The sequence below is a fragment of the Crocodylus porosus genome, unplaced genomic scaffold, assembly GCF_001723895.1.
Source record: "Crocodylus porosus isolate Cpor-Errol unplaced genomic scaffold, CroPor_comp1, whole genome shotgun sequence".
Taxonomy (NCBI): domain Eukaryota; kingdom Metazoa; phylum Chordata; order Crocodylia; family Crocodylidae; genus Crocodylus; species Crocodylus porosus.
In genome coordinates, this window is record NW_017728906.1 from 158,570,354 (window position 1) to 158,597,565 (window position 27,212).

A 27,212-nucleotide genomic window follows, 5' to 3' on the forward strand; every position below is an offset into this window, starting at 1 on the left:
CCCGGCCCCGGCCAGCCCTTCCCCCTCAGAGCGGCGCGGCCCCAGCGAAACCAACCACAGCCTACGGGAGAGATGAGGACCTTACTTGAATCCAGCCGCCATGGTGCTACTTCCGCCCCGCTTCCGGGGTTACGGATGTACATCCGGGCTCATCCCTCTTCCCCACCCCACCCCCTCGCGCCTGCGCCGGCTGTAGCCCGGAAGTGCCACCTACCCGCCGCAGTTTGCTTCCGGGTCTCGTGGAACTGCTTCCGCCTCGCTGGCGCTGTCCCATGGCGCTGCCGCTGCTAGTCGTGGCGGCCGCGGCGCTGGCCCTTCTAGCTGTTGCTGCCCTCAGCCTGGTGAGTGCGGCCGGGTCTCGCTGCCTGCGCCATGAACCAGCGCCTGGCGCAACGCGTCACCCGGCCCCGCGACCCTCCCCTCTGGAGCCTCCTGCGGGGCCAGGCTGGGGCCCAGGGGCACTGCTGTGCTAGGTGTATCGGGAGAGAAGAGACGAGACCCGAGGTTGCCCGGGCTGGGAAGCTTGGAAACCTTGGAGGATTTTAAGATCTGGCTACACAAAGCCTTGGTTGGGATGATCCGGTTGGGGCTGGTCCTGCTGGACTCGATGTGACCTCCTGAGGTCCCTCCAACCCACGCTTTCTACGATGCCAAGTTCCAGCAAAGCACAAGGGCAGCCTGATGGTGCTGCCTCACTTGCATCATGCGCCCTGTTGCTAAAATGCTTCATGTTAAGAAGCTTGGGGAAGTGTATCCCAGCCCTGTGACTGGGCTGATAAGAAGTAACCCCCACACCTATTTTTGCCTCCCCTTGTGCACTTGTGATGTCTCCTTCTACTTGTAAAAACTCTTAGTAACACTTATTAATGTGAAAACAGAGGTTGAAACAAAGTAGCAGCCTGCACCTGCAGGTCACTTGGCTAAATCGGTGTTGCCAAATCAGCTTTTGTTTTGAAGCCTCATGACATGGAGCGCTTGAAGCTGCAACCGTCACTGGTTGCTGCGTGCATCCACCTCCCAGCGTGTGGACCGTGCTGTTCCTCCACTCAGAGTACGTGCTTGTGGATGTACATGCATGTGTGGTAATGAAGTCATAAAAGTTTTGAAAATGGTTGCACATTGCCTGGTATTTTTAAGCAGCCCTTTGTGCCTACGTAGAGTAAACAAAATGGGAAACAAGTTGTTTTATGCTCTGCTTCCTAGTTTACCATCATGACCACCTTACCTAGGCAGTCCCAGGCAAAAATAAGATCTTGATATTTTAGGCCCTAACACTAATGGATTACTTTGTTTTGTCAGTGGATCACCTTTGTTCATCCTTGGCTGTAGACAGTTGCAACTTTAAACCAAAAGTGGGAGACTTAGGATTGCATATCAGCCATTCTAATTTAACAGTTCAGTCTTTTCACTTCCGTACTTCTGTAAGTGAACTAAATTCCTACAGCTTTGACCTGACATTGTCTTAGCTCTGTTTATCCTTGCACAGGAGCAAAGAGATGCAGCACTTATCTTGGCTATAGTGTAATACCAGCATAACAGTTACATCTATGCACATCTCTTATTTCACCTAGTGAGAGAAGCTTGCATAATGTTTATCAAATACCATTATGCAAACAATAAGTGTACATAGGTCACAAATACTCTTCCTGTTTTTTTTTTTTCTTCAGGTGTGTATCATTGCCCATATAACTGCCACAAAAATGCCAAGCTTTCAACGACGTGAAGAGGAGAAGTACTTTGTAAATGCTGAAGGCAAGAGGGAATCTGTACCAAGCATACATGACCCACCTACAAAGGAGCTCTCTGTTGTTGTGCCTTCATACAATGAGGAAGACCGGTGTAAGATTCTACCCAAACTTAAGTCTGTGTTGTAAACAGTTGTCAGTAACAGAGCATCTCAGACCAGGTTATATAGCTGCTTTGCGCACCTTCCTCAGGTTTTCATGAAACAATGTAAATCAATGGGAATTCATCCTAGAGAGCAGATGTAGCTTGTATCTGCTTTTTTTATTTAGCAGCAAAAATGTCTTTATTGTATACAGGAAACCACTTAACTGCAACATCATACAGTAGAACCTGGATCATTCATAATGAAGTGGTTTGCAACCCACTTGATTTGCACCAAGTTGTCAAATTAAGACTGAGTGGCCCGGTGGTTTGCTGAGGTGCTACTTCTCAGTTGGAGCTCAGCAGCAGCCCCATGCAGCTGATCAGAAAAGTGGTGCACTTTGAAATAAAAGCCACAGCAAGGAGCTGTAGTACCTCAGTGTTCCCATGCAGCTGTTTGTCACAGCTCTGTACATGCCAGGTACTTTGTAAACCCCCATGTTGCAGAGGTGTTAGCAAACTAACCCTGTGAAGTATACAGGTTCTGCTGTATAGCAAGAGTAGATGCTGCTAATTCATGGGCAAGAATCAGACATTGCCTGTATCCCTGGACAAGTCATGCCTACGTTTGTCCCAGAATAGAAGTGTCCCGGGATTGGCAATGTTATCACCCTTCTGATTGGGGTTTAATGAGTGGCTGAGTGCACTGCAGCTTTTCTTCCATTGGCTCAATGATGCACTCCCAGGGTAACTGTTCAGATGCAGTTTTTGGTGTTCCAGGGTAAACTGTTAGTACTACTTATCCATTGAACCTTTTTAAGACTTACCCTGGGACAACAGACTTGGACATCTGAACAATTGCACTTTGTCCTGGGATAAAATGATATATCTGAGAATCAATGTATTAATCATTTATAGCCTTGGAGTCAGCATGGAGCAGAATAAAAATGGGTCTAAATAGGCTTCTGAGTGAGTCTGGTGCACCGAGGGGAAATAAGCCGCATCACTCCACATAAACTTAGGCCCACAAATTAGCCTAGTAGAGGGCTTGGATTGCTCCTTCAGGTGCGCTCCAGCACACTGTTGTGCCTCTCTCTGCTGAGGCATGCACTCAAGGCTGCTCCAAGTCATGTGCCTTGACAACATGCAAGCCTGGGCTTGGCTACATATGTGGAGGGTTTGTTTCTCAGCTGCCATGCAGACTTGCTCAGGACAGCTTGGGCATACCATTTGTGTCTCTTTTTTGAGATTTCAGCCAGCAAATGAGCTGTATGGTAGGAAGAATGATCTTGCAAAGCATTTTTAGGTTTGATTGTTGCCTGTTCTATGCATTTCTTGTGTGCTCTTATGTAAGTCACTAATACGTAAAGGTCTTTTTGGTGTAAAGGGGGCTAAACTATAGACTATTTCATTTGGCAAAAGCATGTGGGAGGTCATTCTCAGTAGTAGCCCCTCAGCTTTGGAGCTCCCTCTCCCTTGAGGTGTCCCAAAGCACAAATCTGGACATCTGGAAGTTCTGCACCCCTCCTTAACTTTTTTTTTTTTATTTTGGTGGCACCCTGGTTGAGACTCAGATGTACTGCCATAACTTTCCAGGTAACTCCTCCTTCAATTTAGTAAGGGGTTTTTTAACTCCTAACATTTTCCTTTTCCCACAATAGCACAAGATGACAACACTGCAATCATTAGCTCCTATCCCACTCATTTTAGAAAAACCTCCCCAGGTTTGATTTTCCTGTTACACAAGAAATTCTCAATTAGTTGCATTGGAGTTACTACTGATTTGCACCACGTTAATTGAGATAGGAATGATGTGTAGACAGCAAAATAAAATAAAATGCTCTTCTACTTTCCTTCCCTATGAGGGACTCCTCTGGATATGAATGGGATTCTTGTGAATGGAATAAAGGGGGAATAAATTGACCTGATTTATCTTAGTTTAGGACAAAAAGGCAAATAGTCTGGGGGGGCCAAGCCTTGCTGTAATAAACACAAGATTTTTTTTTTAACATAGCATAAAATTATCATGGGCTCTGTCAGTATGTCAATGAATTCTCCTGTCTTTAGGGCAGTGTTTCTCAACTGGGATGCTGCTGTGATTGCCACTACATCCAAGTGGAACTGTTCTGAGCATCTGGAGAATCATACTGCAAAGTAACTGTGACAAGACCATCCTCTGGGCACGCTGGAGGAGAAGGACAGGCTGCAACTAGATATGGACAGGTTACAGGGGTGGACGAATGAGAGTAGGATGGGATTCAGTACTGACAAGTGTTGGGTACTGCACTTGGCAGTAAGAACCAGCAGCATACCCATAGGCTGGGGAACTCCCTTCTTGAAAGCGCAGTGACAAAAAGAGATCTTGGAGTCATTATCGATTCCAAAATGAACATGGGCCGCCAATGTGTGAGGACATGGTCAGTAATGCCAACCATACTTTATTATCCATTCACCGATGCATCACAAGCAGGGCCAAGGAGGTGATGCTCCCCCTCTGTGCGACACTGATCAGGCCACAATTGGAGTACTGCGTCCGGTTCTGGGTGCCACACTTTAGGAGAGATGTGGCCAGCATCGAGAGGATTCAGAGGAGGACCACTCGCATGATCAGGGGGCAGCAAGGCAGGCCCTATGAGTGGAGGCTACAGGACCTGAACCTGTTCAGTCTCCACAAGAGAAGGCTGAGGGGATCTGGTGGCCATCTACAAACTGGCCAAGGTGGACCAGCAGGCTATGGGAGTGTCCCTGTTCCCCTGAGCACTACCAAGAGTAACAAGGAATAACAGCCACAAGTTGACTGAGAGTAAATTCAGGCTAGATGTCAGAAGGCACTACTTCACAGGGCAGCTAGGATCTGGAACTAACTTCCAAGGGAAGTGGTGCTTGCTGCTACCCTGGGGGTCTTCAAAAGGAGGCTAGATAACCACCTTGCTGGGGTCATTTGAGCCCAGCATTCTTTCCTGCCCATGGCGGGGGGTGGTCAGACTTGTGATCTGCCTAGGTCCCTTCCGACTGTACCAACTATGAACTATTCACTCTCACTGCACCCTTCCTGGTCCAGTCCCATGTTCCTCCTAGAAACAGGCACCAGGTTCTACTGCCCTTATGCCTGTTTCTCGGACACCCTGTGTAGGTTTGAACTGGGAAGGGCTACAGTAAGAGCAGGCACTCCTGCCACAGGCACTTCTCAGTCTGGCTCTAGCAGAGCTGTACATGGCACAGTCCCACCTGACCATGGCAGCAGTGGCACCCCTGAAAAGGTATCACACCACCCCAGGGTGCTGCAACATCCCAGTTGAGAACCACTGGTTTAGAGGGGGTTTGCTGTAGAGTTTATTTTGGCTTTTTGAGTTGTTTTTTTCACCTGTTACCTTGTTTGTTTATTTTCTTCTCTTGGTATATATAAATTATTTTGCTCTCCTCTGTAAGCTGCCCTGAACCTCTCATTGGAAGTGCAACATATAAATATAATAAGTAGAGCCTGATGCTCTCTGCTTCAGCCCCTGTTGTCTCCTCTCTGTCTCAACAGCATAATAGAGATGTTGAATAAGGAGTGGGAGGATTGAGCCTGCTGGGACTCTACAGGTGAGGGCTTTGGTGGGGAGGAAGTTACTTATAATAACTCTCTCGGTTTGGCCTGAGAGAGGAGACCTAAACCATTCACCCTTCCAGCTCTGAAAGTAGGGAAATGTATAAGATGATGCAAAGAACATCCACTTGGATGGGAGGATATGCTTTTCTCATCTCTGGATAGATCAGCTAGAAGAGCTTTAAGTGCTATCTCAATCTGATACCCTGGTTTGAAGCTTTACTAAGGATGCTCCAGAATACTAGTATCTGGCATGGTGCTAGCAATGTATTTTGCTATCTTTTGATAGCTTGTTGAGGAGGAGGAAAAGTTCTAATATGTGACATGATCACTAATGAAGACTAGTGGTTTCTCTTAGTATTAGTGGGGCTATTGCATATTTCAGGGTAGGAAGATGATTTCCATCCTTAGAGAAAATGTTGCAACCTCCTGTTAGCAGGAAGTCTCAGGTGTTCTCTAAATCTTGCCTTTCTTGGACAGGGAGAGTAGTCACAAGCAGTTACTCTGTTTCTATAAGTCAACACTAGTCTGGTTGAGAACATTTACTTTACTTAGCCAACTAGTTACTGTTAGTTGGTTCATATAGGTGGTATTTTATGCTTAGCCTCTTGCCTATGCTTTTATTGCTTTTATTATTCATATTTCTTTGCACTGATACCGTATAGCTGATATTTAACCAATATATTAATGATCAAAAGGTATACTCAGTGGTAAGCACTAATGTACTTATTCAAATCAGAATTAAAATCCTGTAATATAAATATTAAATGTTTATGTTATGGTGGTATCTAGAGGCTTTTAGCAGAATTGGGATCCCATAGAAATTCATGAAGAAGTGGTCCCTCCATCAAAAGACAGAAAATATCTTAGTTCCACAAAGACATCAATATATGCTTAATTTCATGCAGTGAGAGTTGTCCCATTAATCTCTAAGTGCAGTCTATGCAAAACTGAAAAAATAATTTGCTATCTAAGAGAAGGGAAATGGGTACACAAAGAAGTAAGGTCTGAGGTTGTATAGTGATTTGGGTAGAGGAGCTAGCAGTAAAGCCAGGCCCACTTAACTTTTAGTTGAACCAGAAATTAAATTTGTAATTGTAAGCAGGAGGGGGTGGGGAGACAACTATTTTCAACTCTGCAAGATTTTTACCCAAAGACTTGGCTTTTCTAGAATATGATGCAACAACATTTTAAGTATGCTTTCATTATGTACTTTTTTCTGCTTTCAGTACCTCTTATGATGGATGAAGCATTAGACTATCTGGAAAAAAGACAGGTGTGTTATTTTCATTTTCACGTTTAAAATACACTGTATAAATATTTAAGAACTAAAAAGCCTACTTGTTTGATTGCTGAGGTTTAGCTAGATGGAGTGCAAAATTACCTAACTGAAACCAAGGTATTCTATCCTGGCATATTCCCTTTACAGAATTTTTGATTGAATGATGGATGATAATTTAATTTTTACCAAAACATAAAAATTAATTATTACACCTCGAAAAAGCATGTTACTTTTCTGGTATGTATCCAGAATAGACGGATTAGTAGGACATAACTGAAAAAACAGTCTGGGTCAGAGGTCAGACATGACTCATGGAAGTGAGTCATCAGGTTTCAAGATGACCTGTTTCCCATATCTGGCCTATGGGGTTTCTCAGAAACTGCTGGCTGCTCTGTCAATGGGCTCATGCAGAGGGTTAATGCCACTCACCCTGCTGCCAAGATTTGTGATGTGTTGTGGGGCATGCATATATGTGGGGCTAAGATAGGGAGCAGCTGTGGCATTAACTGCCCACATGCTGGCTGTGTTGACTGGACCAACCTAATGGCTCTCTCAGCTGCTGCAAGAAGGCTAGATCCGGCCTATCAACTCAAGTGAGTTTGACGCCCTTGGTCTGGGTCAGTGATGCTCAATATTTTGGCCGTGTGGACCAAGTAAGTGGTACAGAGCTGGTTTGTGGGCTGGATTGGATCCCCACGCCACAGGATCAGGGCCACATGCCCAGATTCAGATCACGCTGTCTCTGCCTGGCCCTGTGTGTCAGGATCAGGGCCCTGGAACTCTGTGCCACCTCAGTCTGGTCCTGCATGTGTGGATCATGGCCCTGAGACCCTGCACTGGCTCTGTGACACTCTTTGCACTGGACCTAGCTTACAGGGTCATGGCCCTAGGGCTCCCCATGAACCTGTGGGTAGCTCCATGGGCTGGATGACAAGACACCAAAGGCTATATCTACCCTTGGCCGTATATACACCTGGTCTAGGTTTATCCCCACAACATTCTTGGAAGCTTTTATTATTCTCATTTGCTTGTCTTACTAGCAGACAGCACGTGTCAGAAAATAAGGCAAATCTTTACTGATTTTTGACATAAGACCTACTCACAACTTGAATATTAGTTTCATAAGAGTTTTGACTTTCAACTGTTTGTAGTAGCTGAAAAAATGCTAAATGGTAGTGCAATAATGAGCATCTAATTTAACAGCCTAACACTACATATATTGGCAACAAGCTAATCTCTCTCAAAGGATGACTGTCTTTTTAGGAAATTAACAAAATAATATTGTTGAGAGAAAAGGCTGTTGTGTAACATAGGGAGAGCAGTTTAACCATGTGTGAAGGGAGTGAGGAAGATGAAGAAGAGATCAGGTTAAACAAGCAATTTCCTTTTTTATTTTTAAGGAACAGGATCCTTCATTCACTTATGAAGTAATAGTGATTGATGATGGTAGCAAAGATCAAACCACAAAGGTAAGAAAATAACTTTACTAGTTTTCCCTCATAGCAGCTAGGGGTAGGAGGGAGGAGAAAATACACATCTCACAGCTTCAGTGTTTATAAAACAACATAAAACCTGGTCTTTTGTTTTACACTTTCTGCTGTTACTATTTTCATTTTTTTCCATTAAGCAATTAAATTCTGGCCTCTGATACTTCCTGGAATACTTCTAGCATCATATTCTGCTGTTGTTATGCATGCAGTATTGTTACTGTATTTCCTAGTTGCACATTAAAAAAAAACAATGGGAAAATGCAGCTAGGCCAAGTGTTTGCTTCCTCTTCTTCCTTTGGCTGCATCCCTACTTTTAGGGATGTAAATACTGTTAATTAATTTAACCTCCTCTTATTCTACCAGTTAAACTATTAACCAATAACAAACCCCTTCAGGGGACCAGGGCACTTTGATTTGTGGGAGGGGGAGAGGAGGTAAGCCCAGCCAGACAGCACAGATCAGGGAAAGTCCTACCCTGGGAGGGAGGGTATACCTGTGAATGAGCAGCTAATTGCTTAATTGATAAGTCATTAGGCTGCTGCTATTTTCCTCTTAAGCTATGGGTACTAGTCCCCCTCTGTCCTCCCACCTCCCCCTCCTTTCTCCTCCCTCCTGGCTGCCCTGCTGTCTTATAATGCCTGCTTAGGGCAGTTCACAGCTTCCCTTCTCCCTTTCCCTGCCAGACTGTGCCCAACCAGGCCTAAAGGATTTTTAGTAAGCTAACCAGTTACTACTGCACTTATCAGTTAATTAATCATTTAACTTTTCAGGGATGTATAGGTTGTAGCCATGTTGATCTAGGGACATAGGCAGACAGGGTTCTTTGGGTAAATCTGATATCTTTTACTAGACCAACTCAAATAGAAAAAATTCTTCTTCGCAAGCTTTTGGGCACAAAAACCCTATGTCAGGCTGAGGAAACATCTGCTGGTGGTCTGTGCTCTTCCTGGATTCCATCAGAAGAGCACAGACCAACTGCAGATGCTTCCTCAGGCTGTGTTCAGGGCACTCTTCATCCCTCTCCTGTTCAGTTAAAAAGGGGTGAGAGAATGAAATCTCCAGCTTTCACCTGGGTTTCCAGTGTTGTTTTACTCTGATTTTCATATGCCTTACAGGTTGCACTGAGGTACTGCAAGAAATATGGAAGTGATAAAGTGCGAGTTCTTACATTAGTAAAAAATCGTGGGAAAGGTGGAGCTGTCAGGATGGTAATGAATATTTTTCTTTTCCTGTTTTGAACCAATTACGACCCAGCTAAAATAAACAAATGGTGCCACTGTGATAAAATTTAATCTAACTTCAAGATTTGGAGCAATATGGCTATATGGAAAAATGAAATGTGTGTTCCATAAAAAAAATGTCAAGACAAAGATCTATAGAAAAAGAAAGCTCACTGCAGGACCTTAAAGGCACATTAGGCATGTCTGCATGAGATGCTGTCTGCACAGTAGCCTAAAATACTGCTCATTACTGCATCACAGACGGTGCTAATACATTATTGTGCACTATTATTAAGCTACTGTACAGTAGCATCACTTAGAAGATGTTCAGCACTACTGCACAGTAACGCCGCAGTTCCTCTGCTAATACAAGTACTAAATAAATGTGCAGTAACACCGTGCAGTAGTATCTCTTGTAGACCAGTGGCAGCCAGTAAATATGGGGTGCTCGGGCACTGCCCCACCAATTTCAAAATGACATGATCAGTGTTTTGATTATGCTCATGCACTACGCATACTTAACAAAAAGTTGAGTATGCGCAGTAAGCACCTTAGGGCCATCTCCTTACCACCCGAGGGGCGCATGAGCAGTAGAAACACTTGAACAGTTGGAATGGATTGCAATAACCTCTTGTTTAAGCAGTGTGCGGCGCTCCTGTATTGACGCCCCAGTGTGGGTAAAGAACTGTTGGGAGGAAGGTGGAAAGATAGGGGGCACCACTTGCAGAGACATGCACGTGGCCCCAGGCAGCCTGCAAAGCAGCTCCAGCAGGTAAGTGGAGAGGGGGATTGAGACCCCTGTAGGGAGGAAGCTGGACAGGGTTGGAGCTGCTGCCCAACCAGGTGGGACTTGGGGCTCGAGCCTCAAAGTGCAACTGCAGGGCCCCAGCAGGGAGTAGGATAGGGTTGCAGGTGGCTCGTATGGGGAAGGGGGAAGCCCAGTTCCTCACTGCCACGCACACTCCCAGGGGGCAGAGGGTACCCATGCCCCCCAGATCTGTACCAGCACAGGCTGCAGGTTCAAACTCCAGTCCTGCTTCCCTTCCCCAGGGCTCCTGGAGCTGGCAAGCAAAACCTGACACAACTGGGGACAGCGGGGTTGTGCGGGGATTCCAGTTTTAGCCCTCTCCCTCCTCTGCTGCCTTGGTGACACATCCCCCTGCACCTTCCGCTGCACACAGGGCACATTGCTGGGGTAGCGGGGATCGAGAAGCAGCAAGGAGGTTTTCCCCACAACTCCTCTGCTCTCTGCAGCACTGGGTCATGGGGGGAAGCAGGGTGACAGGGAACACCAGCAAGCAGGGGTCCTGCTGTTCCCTGCCGTCTTGCTTCTCCTCCACGACCCAGCGCTGCAGGGAGTGGAGCCACGTGAAGAAGCTTCTCGCTGCTTCTTGCTGCCCCAGCGACCCACCCCCTGCACACAGGGCTGCAGTGAGGGCAGTGGTGCAGGACTGCAGTCCTCAAAGTGGCAGCAGGCTCAGGGGGCACATCACCAAGGTAGCTGAGTGGGGAGGGAAGGAGGAGGCGAGAAGTGGTGAGGAATAGCCGCACAGCCCCACTGTCCCCAGCTACATCAACTCACTCCCAGTGTGACGTTCCACCTGCCCCACCTGTCTCACAGTTCACCAGCTGCACCTGGTGTAGATGTGCCCATTGAGTACCTATCTGTTAGGTTTACAGTGAAGAATTATTTTTTCATATAAGAATTCAGCATGCAATCAGTTACTAAACTGATCTGAAGCATTATTTCTGTTAGTTAGAGTAGAAGTCTTATTACAAAAACCTATAAGATGAAACTCAAGCTCTTATAAAAGGTACTAGTAACTACAAAAGTTTCTTTGAAGCTCACGGTTGTAATTTTAAAGCCTAAATTTAAAAAGTCTTTGTTTAGCTGCAGTGGAGCTACTTATGCTTAGTCAACTGTGTAAAATTTTAGTGGGGTATATTGTCCACTGTTTTGCTAACTATCCTTAACTTATAATTAGGTATTTTTTCACAAGGGAACATGCTAGTGTGTGTTTTGGATTATATAAATTGCTTTATTCACATATGTGAAATAAAACATGTTTTGTGGAGTGAATTACACTTCCTTTTTGGATCATACTGTGCTGTCAGTCATGAACTACATAAGAGGTCATTGTAAAAAATGAAAACTGCTTTTCCCTTGTGTAGGTGATAGTTAATGTTTCTGAAATCTTTTCTCCCTTCATTATTTTCTCAAAGATTGTCTCAGTAAAGGTTCCTCTATACTGTATTTCTTGAAGGCTTTTATTTAGTGCTTATAACTGTAGTACTTAATGCACAAGATTAAACTTTGTCCTTTTTTTTGCTTAGTTCATCCAAGGTGAAAAGGCATAATTTTGTGCAGGATTGTACTTATATTGCAGAGCTTAAAAAGTTCTCATTTCCTACTACCACTCCCTTTTTTTTTATAAAGTGTTTTTCTGTGTGTAGTATATGACATTTATTTATGTGGCTCTTTAACAGACAGGAAACGTGTTAATGGTAAATAATTGCCAGAAGGGCTTGGGGGAGACACTGTTTCCCCTAGCGCCCCCTGGCATGACAAGGAACAATGGACACAAATTATTGGAGAGTAGGTTTAGATTAGACATCCACAAGAACTACTTCACAGTTACGGCAGCTAGAAGCTGGAACCAACTTCCAAGGGAAGTGGTGCTGGCTCCTACCCTGGGGATCTTTAAGAAGAGGCTTGATGCCTATTTGAGTCCATTTTTTTTCTCCCACCCAGGCGAGGGGTCAGAATTGAAGATCTACAAGGTCCCTTCCAACCCTATTTCTATGATTCTATGATTCTGTGAACAAATCTTGTCGCAGTACTGTCTTCTTCAGCCTAAATAATCTTAGTTCTTTAAGCAGGGTGGATTTGATTGAAATCATTGGTCAGGAAGCCTTGGTTTAATCATTGTTTTCTACAAAAAATGCATTTGTGTTGTTTGATATCCTTTATTTATTTAACTTCTTGAAACTGTGCACTTTTAGAGAAAGGGAAGTGCTTGACTGTGTGTACCAAAACTTGCAGAGAAACAATAGGACTGATGGGTGGGTAATCAGCAGAGATCCTGGTTTTCTGTTTCCAACGGAAAAACAGAAAACCACAGATTTCCCATTTTTATCAGAGAAAACACAGATTTTCCCTGTTGGAAGAGAAACCCATGGATTTCCCCCTTCTGCAAAGAGCTCTGCAGGCTGGCTGAGTTCCAGCCTACGAGAGCTGTTTGCAAAAGGGGCGGGGAAACCCTCAATCCTGTGGGGAAGGGGGAAGAGCTGGGCCCGACACTCACACTTACCAGAGGCTGCTTCAGGTTCATTCTTCTTGCTGGAGGTAAGTGGGGCTTGGGGGTTGTGGAGCAGAGCTGGTGGGGGGGAACTGGCTAGGAGCTGAGGGAGCAAGGAGGTTTGCAGCCAGCCAGGCACTCCAACTGGGAGTAGGTTTGCAACCTCCCCACTCCCAGCCAGAGTGCTCAGCTGGCTTGAAACTCCCCCTGCTCCCGGCTGGCTACAAACCTCGCTGCTCCCTCAGCCCCCAGCCAACTGGGCACTCTGTCTGGGAGTGGGGGTTTGCAGCTGGCCAGAAGTGGCAGAGGTTTGCAGCTGGCTGAGCACTCTGGCCGGGAGCAGGCAGGTTGCAAACCCCTCCCAGCTGGACTGCCCAGCAAGCTGCAAACCCTGGGTTGCAAGTGCTGTACTCCCTGCCCTGCTGCCCTCCCCTTGGCTCTCCAGAGCGCAGTGTGCGCGACTGGCATGGCAGAGCACAGCGGGGCCACACACAAAAGCTGCCTGCCACTACAAGCTCCATCCTACCCTGGCCACACTTCCTCTGTGTGCATGAGGGCAGCACACAGAGGAAGTGCCCCCACCCTCCACACATCTGGGGGGGGTGCAGTTCCCCAGTGCATGCTGCCACTGGGAGCGGGCTCAGGCAGGCAGCAGGGGAGGAGCCAGCTCATGCTCCTGCTATAGCAGCCAGCCACTGCCTTCCTTTGGGGCAGGGGGCTGCGGACCTGGGTCCCTGGCCCCATAGCCCTGGCAGCTAGGGGCCCCTCTCCAGCAGGGCTGAGGGGCAGGGGCTGTGGGTGGGGGGCAAGGGGCACAAGTAGGGTTGGGAGGGACACCAGCAGGGCTGTGGGGGGCATTTAATTTTAACCATGGATTTTGGGATTTTTATCAGAGAATTTGGGATTTTTTTTTTATCATGGAGAATCAGGATCTCTGGTATTCAGATCTGTTATCTCTCATCTCCAGGGATCCAGGTTTTCTGTTTCCCACAGAAAAACGGAGTAAACCACAGATTTTACCTTTTACCCAGGGCAAATGAGGATTTCTCATTTTACCAGAGAAACCCACAGATTTTGCAATGAGTTCCTTGCAAGCTGGCAAGGTTCCAGCATACAGGGAGGTGGGAAGGAGCGGGAGGAATGTAGTGAGACGGGGAGTGCCACGTGCATGTTATATGCACATTAGGCCTGTGCGAATAGGGAAGTATTTGATTCAGATTTGGCTGATTCACAGGACAGTGATTTGATTTGGAGATTCACTGTCCTGAATCAATTCAGCCAAATTGGCTTCGGAAGATTCGGCGCCGATTCAGAGAGATCAGAGATTCACCCATAGACTATAATGGGGAATCACTGAAATACCTATAACTTTGTCATTTTTTGGCTGATTCGGATACAAATCGCAGGGGTAATAGTGCCTTCTGAGGACATAAAGCCTGACAGGTTTCAAGGAGATAGGTGCAAGGGTGTCTGGGAAACTGCACCTCAGACTGCTGAAAGCTAAACTCATGTTGTGTGTTTGATAAGGCAGATTTGGATGAAAACAACGGGGATGGTAGCCCCTTCTGAGGGCATGTGACCTGCCAGGTTTCAGGGAGATAGGTGCAGAGGTGTCTGGGAAACTGCACCTCAAACTGCTGACAAGCAAAACTTGTTTCATATGTGTATGTTAAGGTGCAGCGGGGTGAAAACTGCAGGCGTGCTAGCCCCTGTTGAGGCCATGAAGCCTGCCAGGTTTCTGGGAAGCCTGCCAGAGCAGCTCCAAGGATTTCTGGGAAACTGCACTTCAGGCTGCTGACAAGCAAAACTCGTGTGTGTGTGTCTGTGTGTGTTAAGGTATGCGCTCACTGGCTCTGGGGCCTCTACACGACGTGGTAGTATGCCCCAATGTGGTCTCCTCCTCCCCAGAGCATCAGTCCAGTCCACCAGTTTAAATAACAACGAGTAAAATAATAACTTAGTGAGCAGCAGCACAGTAGCACTAACAGCATCTCAGGCAGCCAAACTGTGACCAGAGCCTTTTTTTCCCTCTCCTGCAGGAGCTTCTTCGCCAGCAGCTGCCAGAGAACTCTCCCTGCCAGCCCCAGCCCTGGGGCTTAGATGTGCCCAGGGCCCTGTGTCCTTCTGGTCAGCTGACCAGGGACAGGTGCTAGGGGTGTTGGTCTAAGGACATGGCACTGGCAGACAAAGTTATTTGGGTCAATCTGGTATCTTTTAGTAAGCCACTTGAATAGTTAGAGAAATGTCTTAGCAAGCTTTAGAATTAAAAAACCCTTCGTCAGGCTGAGGAAGCACCTTCAGTTGGTGTGTGTGCTGTGTGTGCTGTTCCTGGATGGAAGAAACAATGAAGAAGCCAGAGGCTAGCATGCAGTGCAGGCAAGAAAGCCAGTCAGTGAAAACGGAAATGGAAGTGTCAGGGGGGTGAGGGACAGGCTGGGATGGGGGGAGGGGGATGTAGCAGCACAGGTAAAAGTGGAGAGGTACATGGGAAGTCAGATGTCCAACAGGTTGTAGTGTGTCATAAATCCATGCCTATATTGAGTCCATGAGTTTCTGTATCTAGGAGGTTGATGAACATAGGCCTTCAAAGGCCTAGCTGTGAAAAGTGGTTTGTAAATTCAAACAAGCACCAAACCTTGCTAAGTTAACCTTATTACCAGAACTGAAGCCAACTTCCTACAGCTCAAAAATACAAATCCTGCCAACAATCTCCAGTACCCCCAAAACTGCACACCAGAATCTATCAAAGACAGCAATACCCTGTGGGGGCACATTTCTCAAAGAAAACCCACTCTGTCTCCAGTCTCTCAGGCCTAATCCTGAAAGGGAATTTACAAACCACTTTTCACAGACGAGCCTATGAACTTCACTTCATCAACCTCCTAGATACAGAAACTCATGGACTCAATATAGACACTGGATTTATGACACACTACAACCTGCTGGACATCTGACTCCCCAGATACCTCTCTACTTTTACCTGCACTGCTACATCCCTCTTCTCTCCACCCCAAGCTGTCCCTGACACCTCCATTTCCATTTTCACTGACTGACTTTCTTGCCTGCATTGCAGGCCAGGCCAGCCTCTGGCTTCTTTACTATTCCTTCCATCCAGGAAAAGTGCACACACCAACTGCAGGTGCTTCCTCAGCCTGACAAAGTGTTTTTCAACCTGAAAACTGGCATCCCAGGCAGCTAAGCTGAGCTCACCTAGAGCCTCACAACTCCACTGCAACCAGCAAGCCTCAGGCCTGTCAAAGACATGACGGGTCTGAGCTTTCCCCAGCCAGGACTGTGTGTGCGTGTGGTGGCTGGAGGTTATGGCACCTCCTACCCACCTTTCACCAGGGGGATCCTCTGTCCTGACATTTGCTGGGGCTGCCGTGCCACCAGCAGTCCCACCAGGCCTCCCTGTCCCTGGCAGAGTACAGCTCTAGCGTCCATGCCCAGGACCTGGGGCCTCCTCCATCCCCATAGCCCCAGCCCATACCTCTAAGTTCATCCTGGCACGGGAGCTCAGCAGAGACGTGTTCTTCCCCGGCTGGCTAGTGATGCAGTGAGTGTCCCCTCCAGCGCTGAGAGCAGGGCATTAACTGGCTTAAAAAAATAAAACAGAAATAGGTGCAGATGGAGTGAGGAGGTTGACGCTTACTCTGTCTGCACCTGGCGCTTGAGGAACCCCAGCAGCAGGAGGTTCACCTTGAGGAACACCAGCTGCTCTGCCAAACCAGGATCCAAACAGGTGTGGTGGGGTGTCACTACATCCCCAGCAATGCTGAACACCCTCTTGCTCGGAATACTTGTTGGCGGACAGGACAGGTGTTCCTAGGCATCCGGGGCCAGATCCTGCCACATCTGGTTGCGAGTTGCTCAGTAGAACAAGGGATCGCAAGTCTAGTGGCTCCACGTCTCTGGCGAGATAGGTAGTCACATAAGCCTCAGCGCTACCTGCCCAAGGCTGGGGTCTGGTGCATCTGGATAATAAAAGATAGCACATCTACCCAAAGAACCTTGTCTGCCTATGATCTCTGGAGAGACATCCACAGTTTGAGAAGTAAACCTAAGCATCATAGCGATGCTTAATGGGATCTTCTAGACTGAGCACTGAGTCCCATTGGGTAGAATGTTTTTCTTTAATCTTTATTAAACTATAGAAGAGCTTCTGGGAACCCCAAAGATTGGGCCCCTAATATGGTCCATGGCCTGTTGTGACCTATTTATAAAACTTCTAAAAAGGTTACATAAATATATTGTCTTATAGTATATAATTAGACTTTTTAATCCCTGTTCTGTGGTGATATCTTTGAGCTTTAACATACCTTAAATTAAAACTATCTTTGTATGTTTATTTCTTAAAGGCATCTTAACAAAAAAAAAAACACATAAAAAAAATTATTTAAAAAATCATTGGGTTATTTTTTTTTTTTTTTTTTTTAATCCACCTTGCCTTTAAGCCTGTTCTCATAAACCTGCATTTCCCAGGCCCCTAAATCATTTTTGTCCTTCCCTGGATTCTTTCTATTTTGTCCACAGCTTTCATGAAGTGCAGGGCCTAAGACTGGACATAGTACTTCGGATGAGACCTTACCGATGCTAAATTGAGTGGAAAAATCACTTCCCTGGTTTTGTGATGCTTCTTTTAATACTGTTGGCCTTTTTGCAACAAGAGTATGTTGTTGGCTCATGTTCAGCTTGTGGTTCACTGAAAACCCCAGTCCTTCTCTGCAGTACTGTAGCCTAGACAATCATACATGTGTGTTTGCAGGTGTATTGTGTAGTCCCTAGACTATGGTAACATCAGCTCCAGGCTTGCTGCAGCTAATGCCAGATGCTATTTGTAGTGGTACTGTACTTTCTTTCTCAAATAACTTTTAAGAAAGATCATGCTTTTGGAGCTGTATTAGCTGAGAGAGCCTCACTCCCTACCACTGTGCTAAATGCTTTGTTGAAGGAGAATGGATCAAATGACAGGAAAAAGCCATCTTTGAAGCAGCTGGTACACTGCAACAGCTGCTTATCATGCCAACTAATAGTACCTCATTGTTTCCTTGTGCTTCCCCTGTCTGTGTCCATTTGTTGTTTCTTATCTTAGCTTGTAAACTCTTCTGGGCAGGGCTGTCAGTTTTGTTATATTTATAAAGTGCCTAATTCAGTGAGGACCTGAGCAGTGAGTGAAGCTGATAGATACAGCTGCAGTGCAAAGTAATAATTGCAAAGGCATGTTACTTATCAAGAAGAGTTAATGTAGGAAAACAGCAGACTCATGTCTGTTTAATCCCTTTGTAAATTTCCATTCAGGTTACTCTTTTAGGCATTTGCTTTGTCTAAGAAAACCAGATCCTTTACATTTCAGCTAGTTTCTCATTATATGAATTGATTTTTAATGGTGCATGTTTTTTACCGTTTGATTTGTAGGGTGTCTTCAGTTCTCGAGGGAAAAAAATTCTTATGGCTGATGCAGATGGAGCCACAAAGTTTGCAGATATTGAGAAAGTAGAAGAGGGCCTTAGTAATCTCCAGCCATGGCCAGTAAGTACATGTTCCTGTCGCTTTTGTTTGTATATGGACTCAGTGTTATATTTCTCTTAATACATTAGTGCATTAAGTGAATGAATTCCAGGTCATGATTCTACAAATGTTTATTCGTGTGCTTAACATAACTTAAGTCAGTGAGACTCCTCACAGATAAGTTAAGTGTGCAAGTCTTCACAGAATGAGGGTCTGAGTTTGCATGTATTTACTGTCATGCGATATCTCTCTAATTGAGTCTTTAACTTTTCTGCTTTCACGCCAGCTCTTTCAGTGAGATTTGTATGTTGTGGTGCTCTAGTTCTTTTTCATTTTCAGTGACTGTACTAGATGTAAATGCTTACTATACTGTCCACTCACTTAAAAAGTTGCTTTTGCTAGCCTTGCTAGTTTGATTTTTATACTGTGTTTTCAACCTTTTTTCATCCAGTATAGCTTTAAGGATGACTCCTTTCCTATGCCCATCAGTTGTCTTTTCAGTCAGATTAAATATTATCAGCAAAGACTGACTAGGCCTTTTTATCTTGGGAAATTTTTGTGTTAACTCATGTCAGATAATCAGGCCTCGTTGGTTACTTACTGTCTGTAGCATAGTGGTGAAAGACTTTTTGGGTGAGGTGGTACCTAGGGGTGCACCGATAGAGATTTTTTGGGCTGATACCAATAGCCGGTTTTTAAGGAGGTATATTGGCCAATGCCAATCCAAATTCAGACATGGAGCCCAGCAGTTTGAAGAGCAGTGTCTGGCTGGTAAGTCTCTTGTGATGGATAGGGAGGGGGTAGATCAAGGTCCTTGTGGTGAGGGAGGGAGTGGAGCTGGGGCAGAACGGAACCACAAGCAGCTTGTCCAGGGTGCGCAGGGAGGGGGGCAGTTCCTGCCACTATGCACACCCCAAGAAAGTATGGGGGGTCCACAGTGGCAACCCACCCCACCCTGTACAAATGGGGGGGCAGACACCTCCCCCATGCCCTCCCAGGTTCCACACAGGGGCCCACCTGCCCTGCCCTAGCTGGGTAGCACCTGCCTCAGGCCCAGCCCCACTCCCTCCCTCACCCCAGGGGCTATGATCTGCTCCCTCCACACCCCTTCCCCCCACAGACCTACCAGCCCAGTGTTGGTCTCCAAGCTGCCACACTGCACGAAAACACAGGGCGTTTATTGGCCATATTATTGGTCACATCAGGCAAAGAAAGCCAACTTCCGATAGTCAGTTTTCTTTATATCAATGCTGATCCAATATCAGACCAATGTATTGGGGTACCTCTAGTGGTGTACGTCTGAGTGGAGGGGCAATAATGCAGTGTTTTAAATTCGCCTTTTTTCTTTCTTTGGCTGTACCTTGCTGTGAGCAATTACCAGCAGACTACAAACCAATACAATAAATTATGATTCTCGTAACTTTTACTTATACCTAGTACTATTCTGACACCAGTAGATGGCGCCAATTCATTGAGTTGCCTCTACTACCTGTGTACTACTGAAAAAGTATCTGGCATCAGTTCTTGAGAATTTTTCCGAAGTACAAATATGGTATATTTTATGTTAGTAGTACTGTGTGAATAATTGGATTACGTATCACTGGAAATCATCTCTTTGGGTTCAGTTTAGGCTAGAACGTTTTCCCACATGCAAAACGTTGCAGTATTGACAAAATCAAGTATTTTATCTTCTAATGTTTCCCTTTTGCAATATTAAGGACAAAAATACCTGTGCAGATTAAATGGGATTGGGTATTTTTATGGTGTCTGCCATATTAAAATATTGTGCTGTCTAAATAATTCAGAGGAGCAATCTTAGTTTGGAGCCAGACCTGGAAAAATTGTAGTCAGTACACTCCAAATAAAAGGTACAGCAAGCTTTATGCAGACTGTGAAATGTGGGGAAGTCTTATTTGATCTACAGAGTCCAATAGTAATATCTGTGAAACAACCAGACTTTAAAATTTCTGTTACTTTGAGAAATTTAACTTCCAAGATTTGGCTGCGGTGCTTTTAGGTTCACTTATAGGCCACAAATAAGAAGCAACCTGTGATTCAGAAAACATTGGTTTTGTTGTAGTTAGCTGATAATTCTTTTGTATACTGTACTTTCTTCTTTAGGACCAAATGGCTATATCTTGTGGCTCTCGTGCTCATTTGGAGAAGGACTCAATAGCACAGGTACATTTCTCTTTCCTAATAAGCACTAGTCCTGCAGAGCTTCTTTAATTCTGTGTTAATGCTCAAAGTTTTTAATTAAACAAATCAAGACATGTAAAAGGAACAAAGACTGGAAGTGGGGAAATCTATTTGCTGTGAACATATGCTGAATCGCATCTAACAGCTTTCTGCTCCCACATCTCAGATGCCACCATGTAGCATCAGCTCAATTTCAGCTGTCAGTTCAGTTGTAATGATGTATATCAATTGTTCCTGTCAGACAATAGCTTGCAGAGGTGCGACTATAGGTCTCAGACATATTAGGTAGCATGAGTCCAGGAGTTTACTGTATATGCCCTTTCTGGTTTTATTTTGGATAATATGCAGAGCTTTAGGTACCATTCACATAGATGGACAGAAGCCCACTTAGCCATTCCAGTCCAAGAGCTTGTTGCTCTGCTTATCTTAAGATCTGTTGTGGCTGAATGAGTGGTAATGAGGACTGGTATAGTTTGCGAGTATTATAGACCTCTTGCAGTTATCATAATGAAAATGCTTAATTTAAATATCCAGGGGGAAGATGATGTTGCTACCACCTAAACATCCTCAGCAAATGCAAATTTGGAATTCAGATTTCCAACAAACTCCCTTGGAAAATCTTTTCTTTCTTTTTATTTTAACTAAATCTCCTTGATACAGTTCTGCCTTGTGAGACTCAGAAATTAAAACAAAAACAGTGGCACCAAGACACTTCCTGGCAGAAAATTATGATATGTAGATGACTACATATGCATATTGCATCTTTTGATGGAATAGATGTGTTGAGGGAACTGGTGTTGTGTTCTGTGGTGATTATGAGTTCCAAACAAAGAGATCCCAGAGAGAAGACTGTCAGGGGTTTTGTGCAAACATTGTTAATCCATATGAAAATAAAATTCAGTGGGCGCATCTACACGTGCATTAATATGCTGTACTTATGGTGTGTTAAGTTTAATACCTGTAATAGGTACTGAATGTGCCATAATTGGTACTACTGCGCAGTAGCACCAGTGCACATATTTTATGTGACACTGAAGTACAGTATACTAATTATGATTTACATTAGCATGGCTTTCACCATGATGTGCTAATGCATAGACTTAGTCTACTGTGTTTCTAGTATCTCGTGTAGATGTGCCCAATATGAACAATATAGGGAGACTGCAGCAGGATAAAATATTGAATGCACATTAGGCAGGAGCTCAGTATTTGACTCCTGTGCAACAAAGTGTTACGCTGTCATGCTGTTTTATCTTGCATCTGGCTTACTTGTGGCTTGGCATGCAGTGTTTGACAAAATGCAGGCATGGAACTTGTATTGCAACAGATACATAGCTGGAGTAATTTCTTTAGTATCATTAGATGTACCCCTCATGTTGGATGTTCTCTAGAACAAGCTTTGTCTATATGCATATGTAATACTTGAAATCATTCTAAGGTGTATGCAAGATACTAAAATAGCTGCAAAAGGCCAAGAGAAAATGCAGTAGAATTTTCTAAATCTGGTAGGAGTTCATCTTTTCCCTCTGTCTTATCGGAGTGTTACAGACTTGACAGAGCTCCTATTAAGTATTAGTTAGTAGAATGCTTTTGTCAGCAGTGGAGAAGAAACCCCTGATGTCTCTCAGTAATGGATCTGAATCCTGCACTCTTTTCTACCATTTATGGATGCAGAAGATTCTTGCTGTATACCCAGGTTTGCCCTGCATTGGTGCATCCAGTCTTAGAGAATGTTGGGCCTGGTGCTCCAGGGGTACTGAATGCTCTCCTGATAATTGTTCCCTTCTCAGAAACCCTCCCTGATAGGATAAAGGATTAGAGCAGGATTCTTTAAGGACAAATGTAGGGTTTGAAGGATAGATTGTACCTCTCCTTCCCCTTTGCCCCCATGATATCTCTTAGATTAGATTCAGTTTTAAAAATCTACCTTTTCAGAACCAATTGTAGAAAAAGTATTTTTTTTTTTACTTCCAAATCAAAAGCCGTCCTGAGTGTAAAACACAATCTCATATGGGGCATGTCTACACCTGCACTCTGATGTGCGTGCAGCAGCCTATTTTATTGCACATGAAAGCATCATGTGAAAACCTGTGCAATCATGCTAATGCACAGTGAAATGGGCTACTGCGCATTAAGCATCACTTAAAAAAGTGTGTGCACACAAGGGTAGTCTAATGCACATTTATTTAGTACCTCACACTGGAGGTATTAATTTAATGTGCATTAGGAAGAGCACATTAATGCATGTGTAAACACAACCATGTGTTCATAAAATTGTACTTATTTAATCTGTAGTTCGTATGATCTCTCTGTATAAATTTGCTTACATTTAGTATCTTAGAAATAAAATTTTAAACCCTATATTTGCAACAAAATTTCTCATGTCATAGGGCTTTAAATGATTTAAGTGCAGAACTGCTCAGAAATATGCAGAAATGTCATTTTGACAACAAATGCTTGGATGGTGCCATATAATTGTTGCAGAGACATATCCGTTTCTGTAGAAATTTCATTGGGAAGTTTTATGGGCTGAAAGAAGGACTGTGTAGCTAACAGTTAGGATATTGGCCTGGCTTGGGGGCTAGACTGGTCCAGGTTGCTATTATTCCAGGCCCTAGTGAATGAAAAAAAATCCCAGAATAAGTCAGAGCAGGAATGAGAATCCAGGTTTTCTACATCCTCTGCCAGTGTCCCAACCAGTGTACCTTCACATAATTCTGTTTCACAAAAATGTTTGAAAGGTTTTGGTTTTGTTCCAATGTGGAATGAAAACAAATTCTGCACTTTTTCAGGAGTCTGTCAAACACAAGTGTTATCCTCTGGCCAGCTCTGTTGAACACTCCTTTTGAAATAGAAAAGAAAACATGTCATTTCTTGTCTGTTGTCCACAGCGCTCTTATTTCCGAACGCTTCTAATGTATGGGTTCCACTTCCTTGTATGGTTCCTCTGTGTCAAAGACATCAGGGACACACAGTGTGGATTTAAACTGCTAACCAGAGAAGCTGCCTCACGGACCTTCTCAGTTCTTCATATAGACCGCTGGTATGCTATTTCTATTCACTTGTGCTTATTTAGTGTTTTTAATTTTTTGCAGCAGTCGTTCAGCCTTGTGCAGAAGTAATTCCAACATGGTAACTGTAATAATGCAGTGCATACATATGAATACACCTACTCTGCTATATGCTTTTATGGCATTTTAGAAATTTGTCTGTATTAAAGTGTTTTGTATTTGCAAGGAATTTTATCTCTTACTAAGATGACGTATAGAAAATTGTTGAATATTTGAACTCATTGTTCCCACTTACTTAAGAGGCATAAAGCATACAGGGTGGTAGAATGTTTTAGTGGAGTTTTGATATTTACATGGAGTGTTTGAATTACAGATAGCAAGAAGGCTTTTTGTGACTGTAATGATAAAGCTGTGGAGGACTAATGATGGTTAAACCCTTGGAATCTCTCCTTACTCCATGTTATGAACAGAGGGACATGGTAGCTTGTGCTTCTGTCCAGTATAACTTCACAAGTCATCATTTTTCTGACTAATAAACTGTCACATCACTTCCATAAAGTATTTAACTTTAAAAGCGTTTATTATAAGGATGACTAGCGTAAGACTAACATGCAAAGGAAGTTCCTGTTGCACTCTGATTTCTATGCTATACTGTTTAATGAAAGTGGGCAGTTGATGGCTTTCATTAATTTAGGAGAAAGGCAGGAAAAAGCCACAAATGACATTTGGATTGTTCTAGAGCTGCTTTTCAGTGTAATTGAACTCCAGACGGGCAATGGCATTTCTGTGATAAAACTGGCATAGTGATGACAGCTATTAAGAGAGTGAAATGCTATTTCTACGTAACTGTCATAATTGCTGTAGATTTTACACGCCATGTCTATTGCTAAAAGGGAGGCATTTGAGGCTGACAGGGCCCAGGTTTAATTAAGTATAATTTAGTCTTTTCAAACTACTGTCTTCAACTAGGAAAATGCCTTATAGGAAGACTTGTGTTTCCTTACCCAGATTTTTCACAAGACTAGAGCAAAGGGACAGCATAGAAGTTTTCAGGGTGTGCACAGTCCTACCTAACTAAAGCCAGGACTTCTTGTTTTAGGCTCAGCTTTACCAGTAGTGGTAGCAAAGCTGTATTGCTCCTAGAATAGGGATACAAAGACGGGTAGGCGGGGGTGAAGGAGCTTAACAAATCTGACAGGGACTTGGAAGGGAAATACTTAGTTGTCTGATAGCATCTTCCCAGAATTTCAAAGTTTTTCACAGGCATTAAGTCTTCTCATGTTCTTAAAGATGGAAAAGGAGAAGCACCAAGTTCTGAAAGGCATGGAGCCCCACAGCTCCAACTGCCTTCAGTTGGAATTGTGGATGCCTCAAAGAAAGATATCTTCCTAGGTGAGTGATTTGCCCAGGGTCCCAAAGAGAAACTATAACAAAACCAGAAATATAATGTTTAATATTAAAGCCCAAACCGTTCATCTCGCCCCTAAAACCAAGCTTCATAAATTAAATTATATGAATTTCTCTGTTAAGTCCTTCCCATTCTTATTAGACAGTGTCCTCGATTGAGCCTGGATATAGTGCCTTATAGTACATTTCTCAAAATGTATTATTTTTCTGACAGTCTCTTTAATTTTAATGAGTGTCTGTTATACTCCAGGAGGGTTGGCACAACAGCTGTACTCCAAGGAAGAGGAAACCTATGAATATAGTTGATGTGTAGTCTTTGCAAAGTACACTTGTGGAAGACCTTAAATGGAAGTGATCAATCTTATTCTGTTTGAAATAGAAGCATTTCAAATAGTTCCAGTTCCCAACTTAGCACCCTCTAAATATCATGTTCTGAATTATTTTTTAAAAAATGCTTTAAAAGTGAATATGAATTTTGCTGCTGCTTTGCTCCTAAAAAAATCTTTAGCATGAGAGAAAGGAAAGAGTGTAAAAATAACCTAACACTGTAAACTAACAATAACACAAAATGAAGTGTGTGGGGGGGGATAGAGATAAATATTTGACTACAGTAGAAAGATTTTACTACAATAGACATTGGGCTTATGTTACTTTCAGTTTGATGTGTGAACTTTGTTGTACCTTGTTTGCATGACTACAAAGTGTACCCTCTGCTGTAGAATTTATACCCTTAAGACTTTCTTATTTTACTGTATTTATCTGAGCCAGTGACTTGGAATTTAAGACAACCCTCCAATTTTTAGGTTCTATACATGGAAAATTTTATAAAGTTATTATAATTTTCCATGTGCAGAATATTAAGTATTAGATACCACCCTTTCCATTCCCCCACCCCCACTCCCATCACTGCTACAGTGGAGAAAATGACGGGGGAGTCCAGCAGGCCTCCATCTCTTGCTCTTTCCCCACCCCACACCTAACCCTCTGTTGCCTGTGTCCCACCTCCTCTTGGCCTCTCCTTCTGCCCCCTCCCCTCATTCCTCCCAGCCACCACTTACCCTTAATCACAACTCTAGGCTGGAGTGCACAGTGTCTATGGCCCACCCAGCCAGGCAGCTGTGGTTGCAGTGGTGACAGCTGCTCTGGCCCCAGCCTGGGTTAGAGCCAAGGCTGGAGCTACTGTCACTGCTGCTGCTGCTGCCTAGATGGATGAGAGCCAGAGCCCCTGTGTGCTCCGTGCCTGGGGTCAGAGCTGGAACTGTGACTAAGAGTAAATGGGGGAGGGAGGTGGAGAGGTTGTGGGAAGCAGATGTCAGGGGGGCAGCAACTCCAGATTTGACCCTGATCCTGAATCCAGACTGGGGCTAGAACCAGACCCTCAGCAGTCACCTACCACCGTTCCCTCCCCCAGCTTGCATCAGGGGCTTTTTTCTCTATATTGAATGGAGGAGGGGACCTCATCTTCCATTTGAGTAAATAAGATGTATCGAAAACTTGTCTGCAACCCTGATCACTCATGTTTGCTCTGTTAGTCGGGGGGAAAAGAGTAGTTCATGTTTTTCCATGAAACACTTTAAACAAAATAGGCAATTTTGTCTAAAATGAGAATATTTTTGTTTATTTTTTCAGTATAATTCCAGTGTTCTCTTTCAGCATATTTCTGTGCCTTGCTTGGCTGTATATATTTTTATCAGCTCATTATGTGTTTTGTCAATTTGCCCTTTAAAAACAATAGATTATATTTAATACAAATAAATCCCTATGTAAAATTGTGAGGCTTTCGCAAAGTCCAATCTTGGACGCCGCTGCTTTTGGATAAATATGAATACTGATACATTTGCAGCCTGTAACTTGGCTGCAGATGAGCATCCAGTCTGGCCTAGTGCCATGGAGGCTCTGTGCATATCCTAAGGCTGAGTGGGGATAAAAAAAGAGGAAAGAAACCCAGCTTCTTCTGAAGAATTGAAACAAAGTCAGCGGTTACATTCCAGTAGGCTTCTCATTTCTATTAAGAAGACAGTATATATTAGTAGTGCTTTTTCAGAAAGGGAAACACTCTCTCTGAGAGAACAGTGCAGCACCACTGGCTTATAAATTAATTTTGATAGGGTTTGGAGGGAAGTTGCTATTCAGAGAGGAAGAATTGTTTCCACCCTGAGCAATGGGTTTTGACATCTATATTAATGAATCTTCTATTGGTTTCCAAGTTATTTAACTTCTCTGTGCCACATTTTCTTATTTCAGAGGCATGTTTATCTAAGAATCATTGTTATTGCCTTGTTTGGTCTCCTTACATGCCACCCATCAGCTCAGCTCAATAGAGAAGGACAGAACACATGAAGAGCTGCTCAGAAAAAAATATGAGCATGTCTGTATGAGC

At 44.1% G+C, this 27,212-nt stretch overlaps 2 protein-coding genes across 2 annotated transcripts in view; one reads left to right on the plus strand and one right to left on the minus strand.

The window, feature by feature from the left end:
- The window catches only part of EXOSC8 (exosome component 8), a 24,558-nt gene extending 24,409 nt beyond the window's left edge, over positions 1-149 (minus strand). Inside the window, exon 1 of the mRNA XM_019530056.1 lies at positions 86-149. Coding sequence (XP_019385601.1) covers positions 86-102 — 17 coding nt within the window. The 5' untranslated portion in view covers positions 103-149. The remainder of the gene's footprint in view (positions 1-85) is intronic.
- Positions 150-223: 74 nt separating this feature from the next.
- ALG5 (ALG5, dolichyl-phosphate beta-glucosyltransferase) overlaps positions 224-27,212 on the plus strand; it is a 46,203-nt gene continuing 19,214 nt past the window's right edge. Inside the window, exons 1-8 of the mRNA XM_019530057.1 lie at positions 224-341; positions 1,668-1,839; positions 6,646-6,692; positions 8,099-8,167; positions 9,304-9,396; positions 18,123-18,236; positions 20,337-20,396; positions 23,306-23,457. Coding sequence (XP_019385602.1) covers positions 273-341; positions 1,668-1,839; positions 6,646-6,692; positions 8,099-8,167; positions 9,304-9,396; positions 18,123-18,236; positions 20,337-20,396; positions 23,306-23,457 — 776 coding nt within the window. The 5' untranslated portion in view covers positions 224-272. The remainder of the gene's footprint in view (positions 342-1,667; positions 1,840-6,645; positions 6,693-8,098; positions 8,168-9,303; positions 9,397-18,122; positions 18,237-20,336; positions 20,397-23,305; positions 23,458-27,212) is intronic.